General features: G+C 48.8%; 1 protein-coding gene across 4 annotated transcripts in view; it reads left to right on the forward strand.

Moving 5' to 3' along the window:
- Dpp6 (dipeptidyl peptidase like 6) overlaps positions 1 to 12,369 on the forward strand; it is a 790,869-nt gene that overhangs the window by 339,253 nt on the left and 439,247 nt on the right. Inside the window, exon 1 of one of the 4 annotated variants that reach the window (XM_042273277.2) lies at positions 5,856 to 6,306. The exons of the other annotated variants lie outside the window; for them this stretch is intronic. Within the exon in view, the coding sequence (XP_042129211.1) occupies positions 6,250 to 6,306 (57 nt within the window). The 5' untranslated portion in view covers positions 5,856 to 6,249. Of the gene's footprint in view, positions 1 to 5,855; positions 6,307 to 12,369 lie in introns of those variants that run through there. 4 annotated transcript variants of the gene reach the window in all.

Consider the following 12,369-nt stretch of genomic DNA (forward strand, 5'->3'; position numbering starts at 1 on the left):
TTAGGGACAGCTGGGGAAGGCAGAAGACAATGAATGGACTTGGGACTGAAACCTGAGGATTCTGAAATGAGGTTTGCAAGAATCAACACCATTATTATCAGGCAGCTCCCTCCAAAGTCTGGGTCCGGACATAGGTGTGTGCTGATTTTTGAAGTCCTCTTGCAAAATGGAACATTTTAGGACTTTGGTGGTCAAACTTGGACTCATGGGTACAGTTTCTAGCTGAGAGTAATTTGGGGAACACATAACCTAAAGAGTGTGGTGCCAGCACAGAGTGTGGGAAGCTAGGGAATAGAGACGGAATGTGCAAAACAACAACAACAACAAAAAAAAAAAAAACCCACGCGCCTTTTTTTCACAATCAGCAAGAGCCCTGGCGGAGGAACCACTCCCTCTGTACTCTCTTATCTGTAAACAGGGTTAAAACCCGCTCCTTCTCAGGGTTACTATGAAGTTCAAATAGGACAGGACAGGTGCTAGGGAAATGCAGGCCACCGGGAGGTTCCGTGTGTGTGTGTGTGTGTGTGTGTGTGTGTGTGTGTGTGTGTGTGTGTGTGTGTGTTGATGATGATTTTTGCTGTCTCCTCCCTCACTTAGAGGAAAGGGAAGCTGAGGTTTGGGGAAGCAGGCCTTAGAGCACATGATCATCAACGGCCTAGGCCAGGACCACCTCCACCCCCCTACCCCCCCCACCCCCACCCACCCCCGCCTCCTTCCCTCTTTCTGTCTCTTTCTTCCTTGTCCCAGGAGAGGTGCTGCTCCTGGCTGAAAAGAAGCCAGGGGTGTTTTTCATTCACCACACGAGTCTGAAGACTGTGGGTGCCAAGGACACTCTTCTCGTTGTTCTTAAAATAGAGAAACAATTTGAGAACGAAGCAAATCCAAATCACCTGAGTGCAGCCCCCTGCCCTTGCTCCACTTCTGGCTCAAGGAGCGCACCAGCCAGGCTCTTAAGGAAAGAAGATTGCATCCTTCAGTCTAGCAAATGGTGGTCAAAGCTTGCCCTCGAAGAGTAAGAAGCTGGCCTGGCTTCCTGAAACTTGACATGGGTCTTCTCTGAGTATCTACCCTGGACAATAGGCAGAACCATAGGGCACTTGCTAGGACTGGTCTTCCCAGGAGGAAACTCAAAAACAGAGGAGGTGGCAGGAGAGCCTCAGGCTGTGCTCACCTCCACCTAAGGATTGAGGGTGAGGCCAATGACCTAGGGTTCAGTCTTGTTCTGGCCTTCAGTTCAGTGTCCTCAGTAGTGAGAACCTGGTTGCTAGGCTTCTCAAGCTAGGAGATGGAAAGTAGACTTCCACCTTTTGACGGGTTTTTAGGTGGAGGAGAGAGGGATGAGGAAATATTAGATAGAAAGAGAGACCTAGCTGACGAGAAGAAAGACAGAAACACAGGATAACTTTGGGAGGACCTGGGTCAATACTCAGCCACCTCATCCTTTATTCAAAAGGACTTTTTAATAATATGCCAAGGGGAGAGGCAAAAGACTTCCCCCTCTACAGCCAAGTGTAGACCTTTCCAAACCCTGGTAAACATGTCTGTGGCCAAATCATCTCCTTATGCAGCCCTGCTAGGTAAAGCGAGCTCAGATTCTCTGACCCTGAGGAAATTCTCACTAGGAAGCCTCCATGGGCTCGCAAAGCAGACCCAGGAGAAGGGTGTCCACCAGCTTGGAGAAAGGGCTTTGAGCTTCCTGGTCACCCTGACACAAGCAGACCTCGTCTTCCCTAGGCTAGGCTTACCAGGGGTCTCCTGGTCTGGGTGGTCCGGGTCCACTCACTGCTGCTTCCTGTGTCTTCCCCTGTGATTCTTACCTGCTCATATCTCCAAGCCTCAGGTGCTGTTTCTGTCTGGACCATCCATGGTTCCTCACCCAGGCATACAGAGATGGAGTGGTTGCCAGGACAGAAGGTTGGCACTTAAGGAACTAGATTCTCAAGGTCAAACCCAAACCATGATTTCAGATGGGCGGGAAGCAGCTCCACCACTGGAGGCCAACTCTTCCAGAGAGGGTGTCAGCAGTGACAGTTGGCACATGGGGGTCAGGAAGCTCTGCCAGGACCCCATCCCTCTTGCTAGTTTTCAGTGTTGGTGGGATATGTGTGTTTCCTTGGACCTCGGATGACTGCTTCAATCAGTTGGTTGTGCCTGCTGCTCCCCACTCATTTATATTTTCAGGAAACTGTTCATTAAGAAGAGTTTCTCTGGCAGGTGGCAAATGCTACATGTTCAAAATCTTTGCAACTCACCACTAAGACACCTGCATCTCTGCCTCCTGTGCCCCCTCTTAATGGAGTTTGCGCTGTTTGCATAAGATACAGGCTCAATGCGCACTTCCTGGTTGAGTGAGGCTTGGCACCCAGCTCTTGTGGCGGCTCAGCTCCTTGGGGTAGGTGTGTGGGAATGAGAAATGTGAGAAGCTGTTGGGATCAGCAGAGGGATCCCAGGACTACAAGGCCACGGGCAAACCTTGGCTGTGTCAGTGCCAATGCCCACTCACACACATCTGGAGGAGAAGGTGGCTAGAAGCCCACAAGTCCATTTGGCAAGGCTGGCTTCAGGGATCTGAGGGGCGCTGGTGGAGCTGGGATGGGAAATAAGAGGTCTCTGGCTCTGCACTCCCAAGTCAGTGTGTAGCACGCCGAGCCTGCCGATAGGGCACTGTGCAATCTTTGCCATGTATGTTTACTGGCTACTTTGAAAACCATTCCCTGTGGAACAGAAGGGTGCCCCCTCACAGACACAGGTCTCACAGGGAAGGGCTGAGATCAGCATGAAATCTCCAAGGTGTTCCTGGAAGGGCCTTGAGCTCCGCCACCTTGGATCTTTCCCTGACACCAGAGACACATCTTAGCAAGGTGCTCTGGGCTGCCTGCTGCCTAGCAAGCTGGAGCAGGCTCAGCCAAAAGGAGCCAACTCTTGTTTGGAGAACTTGGAGCTGATCTCCGGCTCAGGAACTTAGGCAATGTTTCTAAAAAGCCCAGCAAGTATTGGGTGGGGAGGAGAGTTCAAAGAAGTGAGTGTGAATCTCAGCTCTGCCATTCAACACCAAGGACAGGGTAAGTTTTCATCTTTGGTCTGCACAGCCTTGCTGCCTTGTGGGGCACACATGCTCTCTTTGCTGGCTGTTAACATCTCTGAAGGAACACTTGAAGAAGGTACCTGTAATTACGTATGGGACGACATAGCTTTGACCTGGCCAGAGGTTCTCTGCATGCATAGTAATCTGCAAAGACTTGAACTCCAGAGCACGAACTGAAGTACATTATTTCTCCTACCAAGAGGTTGTGATTAATTATAAAATATCAACAAAAGACACCCCCTTTTCATCTTACTGTAGCAAGAACACTCATGGGATCTACCCCACTAATAGGTTTTTAACTGTGTGGCGCGGCAGTCAACTCCAGGCTCAGTGCTGTACCGCAGATCTCAAAATGCATTCATCTTGCAAAACTGAGTCATTATGTCTGTTCATTAGCAAGCCCCTCTGCCCTCTCCTCCAGCAGCCAACCACCATTGGTTTCTCTGAGGATGTTTTAGAGACCTCCCAGGGATGTGAGATTTACCCTGTATTTGCGTAGCTTCACCTGCAGCTTCTTATAAGGCAGGACTCTCTGCTCTTTCACCCATAAAAACAGCCAAGGTCAAGTGTACAAAGAAGCTAGCATCTGGGGACCCGGCACCAGAGAATCGCATGGAGAAGTTCTGAGCAGAACAACCAGGCTGGCCCCCCACTTATACTCACTTCAGCACTTTTCCACATAATGACTCCTGTGGACAAAGCTGATGGATGAGGGGGTGAGAGGGCGAAGCCTGGCCAGCCATCAGAAATCCCTTTGAAATGTTTTCTGTCATCTTACAAATGTCAGCAAATTGTATATGATAACCATATTCAATTTAGATGTATCATTCTATTTTGAGCTCTTTACTGAGAAGTGAAATGGGAAGAGCCCGAAGGGAGTTTCCTATATGCTCATGGTGCATAGCTCAGCATCCCTGGGGACCACTTCCCGTTGGACTGAGGGCCCTGGGGACAATGACTAGCTCTCAGCTCTGCTATTGCTCTTGTCTGTGGGTAGCAGCTCACAGCCTCTGAGGGAGCAATGAATCCTTTCGTAGATGGTGACTTAAAGACTTAACCTGTACCAGGCAGCTTTGGTTAAAGAGAAAACTCCAGGAGACAACTGTGTTGAGACTGCAGTGTGTGGCAAGGCCTGCTGATTCTGTTGATTGGCTGAGGTCCTCAGGGGCTGAGGTGTTTCCAGGGGACAGGCCAAGAGTGGCCGTTTGTTCCACTACATGCTCCTCTTTCCCAAGGCTCTGTTTGCCTTGCTACTGGACCTAAGAATAAGTGTGCATAGAGACCTCATGCCACAGTGGCTTCCAGGGCAGGATCAGGGATGCAATGAGGCTGTGGCGGGCACCTTCCGCAGTCACAGGAGCCTGCGACTGCCCAAAGCCCCTTCCGAGAGTCTGCCTTAGAGGCAAGGTCTTGCACCTGCCTTTCAGCAGCATCGTGATCACTTAGACTCTAAGCACTCTGGTCAACAGGGCTGTGATGGTAAATAACACAGGTGTTTTGTACGCCATTTTAGCCATAGCCAGTGCTGGGGTGGGGGGCCCGAGGCACCTGACTCAATGCACACAGACAGACTGAAGCAGGACTCCTGAGTGGCAAGCTTGCCACAGTCTTTTTTTCTTGTCCTCTTGGCCAAACAGTATAAGCTATTGGCTATCATGTAAAAAAGTTATGGAATCATTATCAACTAACTACCCAGAGCAGCAGAGTCTGGGGCTGGGGGTGGCGGGGCAGGGTGCAGGCAGGCATCTGCCAGGATTTGAATTGCCTGTCAATGACCAATCGTTGTTCCTGTAAAATGACTGGGCTCAGGACTCCTGAAGGGACTGGATTCCAGGACAGTGTCTCTGAAATTCCCGCTAAGTGGAAACCTAACAACAAAAATCATGCCCCAGGACATAATTCCTAAAGTAATTAGTGGCCATTAGTGACATCATCAGGTAGCCAGGCTCTTTCCAGTAAGTGGCTACCTGTAGCCAGGGCCTGTGAGAGTGAAGAGAACCAGAGACCAAGAGCAAAGGAGATGCTCTCAGAGGGAGGGCAGAGAGCAGAGCCAAGACTGAGGGAAAGACTTCGGCATTGCCCACCCTAAAGCTTCTCTGCTGGTTCAGAAGTCATTCCCACCTGGAAATCCTTGGTTAACCCCTGATTCCTGCGAGTTTCTGGCACAATGTTCAGTATTACAGTGGTGTCTGCAGGAGCAGGAAGCAAGAGTTCAGGTGGGTAGGAGGCCCTGGTGGGTCCAAGATGGAAGCCCGGGTCTCAGGCGGACCATGGGGCACTGCATGCTGCCTGGCCCTTTTTCTCGGTGGTCAGATGCAGCAGAGAGCCTGTGGCCTCTATGGACGCCGCACAGGCTGAGCTCTTCTCGGCTTTGGTTGATTTTTGTCTGATAGAGACCATCCACTCTAAAGGCGAAACCGAAGTTTTCTGACTTGTAAAGAAAGACAAGGGTACACCAGTCAGCATCCCAGTCACTGCAGAACCCAGCAGGGCCAACAAGAGGGAGGCCTGCCCTCTCCAGTCACCCAAATGACCCGCATTTTTTAGCTAAGGATAGGAAAAAAAGACATCCCTCTTGAGCCCCCCTACCCAGGTGGGAACCATGGTGCCAGTACTGCTGCAAGCAGCTGCCTCAACCATGGGACCTGGTGGCCTGGATTCATGATGGGTGCCTGATAGATGCAATGACAAGGCTGCCGGTGCTGGGGCTCTTCCGTAGCGTCCGCCGGCCGCGCCCCTCCGCGGCCCCCGCCCCAGCCCTAGCCAGGCTGAGCACAGCCGGAGCATGCGCCTTTGCGCGGCCGCGGCCAGGAGGCGGTGGGGAAGCAGCGCGCATCGCTCGGGCCCCTGCCTGCACCCAGCCGCCAAGTTGCCGGTTGCTAAGCAGTTATTGTTTCTGTGGCGATTGCAGAGGCTGTGGCTAATTGGAGAAGCCCCACTGAGCAGCAGCATCTTCCTCTGTCGAGCCTGTCTCTGCTCTTCGCATTTAAAGAGCAAACTAAGGCTGCTCTTCCCAGCTCCCTCCCCCACCGCCCCCCCAAAACCTGGTGATTTCGGAAGTATGGACTAGAATTGCTCTCCTCACCCTACCATTGCGACTCTGGTGCCTCCAAAGTCACAGTCAGACTCCTCCTGTCTCTGGGTGGTGATTGCCAAGACAGACCATGACCACCGCCAAGGAACCCAGCGCCTCGGGAAAATCTGTACAGCAACAGGATCAGGTAAGGCTGCTGGGGGTGGGGTGCTTGTGTGTGTGTGTGTGAGAGAGAGAGAGAGAGAGAGAGAGAGAGAGAGAGAGAGAGAGAGAGAGAGAGTGAGAGAGAGAGAGAGGAGAGAGAGAGGAGAGAGAGAGAGAGATTGAGAGAGAGAGAGAGAGAGAGAGAGAGAGAGAGAGAGAGAGAGAGAGGAGATATCTGGTCTGTTGGCTGTCTGGAGCTCTAACCCCCAGGTTTGATGTGTGGGGTTAGCACACCCTGCCCCACCTCCTCTATTTTAAAGGCTACCCTGGCTTTATCAATAACTGAGAAGCAAGGTGGACTTGCCCAAGCAGCTTTGGACAAAGGCTTCTCTCTTTGGGGCTGCCTCATTTAACCTGTGTTAGTTGTGAATATTCCCAACTACTTTGTAATTGGGGGAGAAAGGACATAGCAAGCATCCATGGAGCAGGCTGATTGAGACCCTGCAAAGGGACTTTGCTGTGGCTCTAAGACTGGGCAAAAGCAAGCACACCTGGTAAAGGTGCTTCCCCCTCCCATGCCTCCTGCCCCCTGCCCTCTTCCTCCAAGTGTCAGTGAGGGAGACAGGCTGTGTTCCCCAGGGCAGAGAGCACACTGCCCTGAATAATGAGGATGTGCCAGGAGGCAGGGGAGCCTGGGTGACTTGCAGGGCAGAGGGGACCCTTAGGCTTGCTTGGAGTCCTACAGGAAGAGGAGCTGTCCCTGCCCCAAGAGGATTCCCTTCTGGCATGCATGGGGAATGGATGCCTGACTATTGGGGATACTATAGTTCTCTTCCTAGAGGGTCTGAAGGGCTGTCTTGTCCCTTGATGCTCCCTTGGCATCAGGAGGTCTCTGAAGCAGACTCTGGGAGACTCTACCAGGTCGGCAGAGCAGTTGGTGCTGCCTCGGCTAACTGACAGTATACCCGGTTTCCCTTATGGGTCTAGGTTGTCCTTAGGTCACTTTTGCCAGCGTTAAGGCAAAGAAAGAAAGCCCCCCTGCCCCCCAGAACCGGGAAAGCCAAGAGTATCTTTGGGGGACAATATGTGAAAAAACTGAACCATCAACTATTTGGAAACACTTCAAATTTGTATTTAGTGAGAGCTCTCTCTCTCTCTTTGGAGGTCATCTCCCAACATTCATTTTTTTTTTTAAAGGTGAATGTCTTATCCTATCATGTAGAGATCTCACATACAGTTTTGTTACTCCCGTGGAGAAAATTTTGTAAAACTAGAAATCTAAAAAGTCTTCATCAGTGTGAGCAATTGGGCAAGGGGTCAGTGTGAGCATTTGGGCAAGGGGTCAGTGTGAGTATTTGGGCAAGGGGTCAGTGTGAGCATTTGGGCAAGGGGTCAGTGTGAGCATTTGGGCAAGGATTAATGTTCAGCCAAGCTGGACAAGTTCAGAGCAGGCAAAGCAAGTCCTCCTCCTCATGAGCATCCTGTGCAACATCTGCTCCTCAAAGAAATACTTCTACCCCAAATTAGCATCTCATAATTCAGTCTCCTTTTATTATAGTCTCCTCCCTTACTAGGTATGGCATTAATGCTCGCTGGGCTTTTCTGGGCTATAGATCATAAGTTTGAGAATGCTTGTTACTGTTCACAGTATAAGCAGGGATCATGTGCCCAGGGTTCAGCCAACTTATGCAAAAGAACTTTCCTGGATTCTGTGTGATTTTTCTCTTATATTACTGGGTCTTAGCATGCACAGGAATGTCAGTGTTGAATAGGGTGTGGGTTATGCATGATGCACAAGCTCTTGGTGTGACCTTTAGAGCCTGAGAACGCACCCTACTCTTGACCCAAGTTCTTTTGTGGGAAATGGACACTGTTGTCAGCTGAGATACAAAGGCAGCTTTGACTCCGGAGGGCACTTTCCCTTTCCTCCTTTTCCTAGTGGCCTGTTCTTGGAGTGAGTGAGAGGAGAGCAAAATGGGTGGAGGCCAAAGTCTCACATTTTAAAATGATGTATGTACACATAAACATGTTCACATACACACATACTCACACACACACACACACACAAACTACACATGCTCACATACTACACATTCCCATATGCAACATGCTCATGCATGCTATTTTAAAGTCTTTTGAACAATAATCTTAACTAGCCCAACACAAAACGTAAAATAGCATAAAATGTGTCTTATTCCTCCATTATATACAGGTTTCTTTAAGCTCTATGCAGCAGGGTGTGGTGGTCACAGCACTTGGGAGGCTGAGGCAGGGGGATCACCACAAGTCAAGACCTGCCTGGGCTAAAAAGTTAGAGGACTTTCTCAAAACCACTCCCCAAACAAACAAACAACAACCCAAAACAGTTTGTGGTGAAGACTGCAGAACTCAACTGCTCATTTTCTTTCTGTTCCTTCTTGCTGGTAGAACAGGCAGTTGGGGAGCCATGGGAGCTGTGGGAAATCTGCTCCAGTGGTCCTTAGGGAGAAGGTGCACTGCTTGTGGTTTAGCTGTTGGCTTTGTTGTTGTTGTTGTTATTGGCTTATTTGGCTGTGCTTACAAACACCTGGCCTTCCTGGTGTCATCATAATCTTGGGGACTGGTTACCTCACACCCTAACACCAAAAGGTGGTGATATGAGGCCAGCTTCCAGCTTGCTTAGAAAGTGTGTGTAGTGTGGACTGCCATGGTGAAAAATCAATTTCTTCTCAATAAGCCAAACTCAGGTACCCTTTTCCACCTGCCCTGAAATTTGGGAACCATTCATGCAGTGGGGGGAGGGGAGAAATAACTGCCCTATGCTGAGAATCATCACAAATTGATTTAAAAATGGAAAAAGGTAAACAATAATTTTCCTTCTTCCCCCAGTTGATAGTATGGTTCTCCTTGCTTTCTAAAAACCATTGTGAAATAGATGAATATGCATAATGAGTTGTTTGGACCTTTGGTTTTTAAATCTTCTTGAAGATTCTGGATGATTCTGTGTGGGTTTTATGGGGGTTAGGTGTTATGCACATGCTGTGGTATGTAGGTTTGGGGGTTTACACACCATAGTGTAGGGGGGTGGGATACACATGGTGTGTGTTGGGGTATGCACATGCCATGGTTTGTGTAGCAGCCAGAGGACCATCTTGTTTTAGATCAGGGTCTCTTTTTACTGCTGCATATGTGTGCTAGGATAGATGACCCATGAGCTTCCGGACATTCTCTACCCCTTCACCTCCTTGCAGGGTGTGCTCAGATCACAGGCGCTTGCATGACTGTGTCTGGCTTCATCTTGAGTCTGGGATCCAAATTCATGTTGTCAAGTTTGTGTGGCAAGGGCTTCACCATCTGAGTCCTCTCCTCAGGCTTTAATCTCTTTTTAAGTACAGTAGAATCTGCCCCAGAATGTTTGGAAATAGCATGTCTGTTAATGTGAGTGGGATATATTTACTCAAGTGCCTCGGAGGCCACTCAGATGGGACTGAGCTGTTTTGGGGACAACTGAATCTACCCTGGCCTCCCCTTACTCCTCCCACACAGAGAGACCAAGACAGGGAAGCAGAAAGGATGAGGGTAGTTGGGTTCAAATTTAGTGAGTTCTCGTGGGAAGACTAAATCCTGCCTCAGAGAACCAAATTAAAATGATATTTCCACTTAAATTTTTAAAAGAACAGATTTATTTTAACATATGCTATCCCCATTTCAAATGATTTAAAATTGGAAAGCAGTAATCAGTAATGCTATTCAATAAGAGAAGGCAGAAGGATTCATTCTGGATTTTTCCAATGAGCCATAAAACATTTGCTCAGCTATTGAGCAGAAATAATATTTTAGTGATGTAGATAATGTATGGATGTGTGTGTGTGCCTGTATGTATATACATAGATGTATATTCACAAACACAGACATACTCAACACACACACACACAAAAAAAAAAACATGTAGCGCTTGTGTGTCGCAAATCACAATTGTGAAGATCTCAAAGATACATATCCCATGTCACTGTGGAAACCAGGAATCTTTCAGCATGTGAGTTATCTGTTCCATGAACAGACTGTTCCAAAGTCTCCTCTGTGGAGATAGCCATGTTCTATTTGCCAGCTTAGATCTGTGGGTCTCATGTAGGAGATTGAGAGGTCTGCTGTTAGTGGTCATGAGATGTGCCCATTACTTTCTGTTGCTTCTGTTTTGTGACCACTATCAACCCCAAAGAGCCTGAGTGTCCCTTAACCTACTAAAGTGTGGTCCTCAGAACCTAACCTTGACTGGTAAGTTAAATCATTTATCTGAACATTTTAAATAATACTTCAACAGAGGAATGTTTTTAATCTGATGGTAGAGTCCTGGAGTTAGCACAGCGGCTGGAGCAACTGTTAGAAAGCATGGGGTTCAAGCTATAGACAGGGGGTTGAATGAGCACCTGCACATTGACGCTTTAACTGTCCTGCTCTGTGTACTTGGAACACAACCTTGTCACTCCTTAGAGTACCAAGATTCAATGCTAAGACAATCTGGGTTTGACCACCGTAAGAGTTCAGCTTTTCATGTAATCGTGTTAAAGAGAAAGGCAATATGAGGTACCAGAATTTGATGTGGTATTAGGGTGCCAAGAGAGGTTGAAGAAAAAAAAAACTATCAGTTTTAAGAAGGTCAGAGTTGACATACCATAGGGTCATGAGAGGAGAAGAGGACATTCAGAATGCAAAAAGTGTCTTTGGTGTCAATGACTGTCATGACCACATTCACAGAAAGTGAATTCCATCCTGAGTAGATCCCAAATCATCTATGGCTCTGTGTATAAGACACTGGGAAGATCCAGGTAACCCTCATAGAGCCTGTCAGCTTTCAGAGTGAGGTGCTGGATGTCATTGGTTGCAGGTTTACCCTAGAGAGCATAGCACTGGAGCTCTACTGCCAGGGACACTGGGTGGCCTCGGTGTGCTATGGGGAGGAAGGAGGCTGGCTATCACATGCTGTCCTCATGGAAAAAATGTTATATTCCATTATAGACTCGGCGAACTAGGCTCTGGACAGTTCTAAATCTCCCGGATCCATATCACACAGTGTATTCAACAAGTGCATTCAGAAGGGTCACTTGGTACCAGGTAATAGGAGGATGATAGGAGACCTTTCGTCTCCAGGCTGACTGCTGCAATGGACCAGTTCAAAGAATGGAAATAAGCTACCCAACGTTTCCTGTCACTATGATAAAAATAGTCTGACAAAAGCAGCTCAAAGAAGAAAGAGTTTGTTTTAGGGTCAGTGTTCCAGGGTCCAGTCCATCCTGGCGGGAAGTCAAGGCATCAGGATCTTGAAGCAGCTGGTCACATTTGCATCCACCATCAAGAAGAGGGACATGGATGTTTGTACTCAGCTCACTTTCTCATTTTTATGCAGCCCAGAATCCCTGTCTAGGGAATGGTGCCACCCACAGTGGGTAGGTCTTCCCACCTCAATTAACCTATTCAAGATCACCCATCCCCCAGGTGTGTATCTCCTAGGCGATCCCAGAGCTCATCAAGTTGACAGCAGTGTACATACTTGCCGGAAAATGCTCTGGTGTTTGGTAAGTGTGTTTTACTACATTATACCGGCATTCTGCAGATTCTATACCAACCCAGCATTCCAACACTGTTGTTGGTAGGGTGTCTTGGCTAAGACCTGTGAATGATATACAGAGCATCTGGGGACCTTGAGAGTTGGTGAGGGCTTTTCAGCATCCTTCGGAAGGTCTAGCCCCAGTGACACATGGAAGCACTTAGATGCTGATGACGTCCTGTCATGAGCGCACTCCCTTTTCTATGCACGGGAAGTGTGGCACTGTCCTTAGGAGAGTGAGCTATGCCTGTGTGTGGCACTTCCAGATCTGATCCAGTAGACAGAAGAGGCTCCTGACTCCCTCCCCCATTGGAAAGAGGGAAGAAAGAGGGAAGAATCTGCTGATGTAGAGTTCACATGTTGAGAAAGAGGGTGCTGCTTGTGCGGAGAAAGGGTTTCCTACATGCCTCCAGAGGTCTCCTGTGGGAAGCTGGGATGTTGAGTGGAGGCTGTGTCTGTGAGAGCCATGGTTTTCTGAGACTGGGTGGCTTTACATCAGTTCTGACTCCCTGTGACTGTGGA

This window comes from Peromyscus maniculatus, chromosome 3, assembly GCF_049852395.1.
Source record: "Peromyscus maniculatus bairdii isolate BWxNUB_F1_BW_parent chromosome 3, HU_Pman_BW_mat_3.1, whole genome shotgun sequence".
Taxonomy (NCBI): domain Eukaryota; kingdom Metazoa; phylum Chordata; class Mammalia; order Rodentia; family Cricetidae; genus Peromyscus; species Peromyscus maniculatus.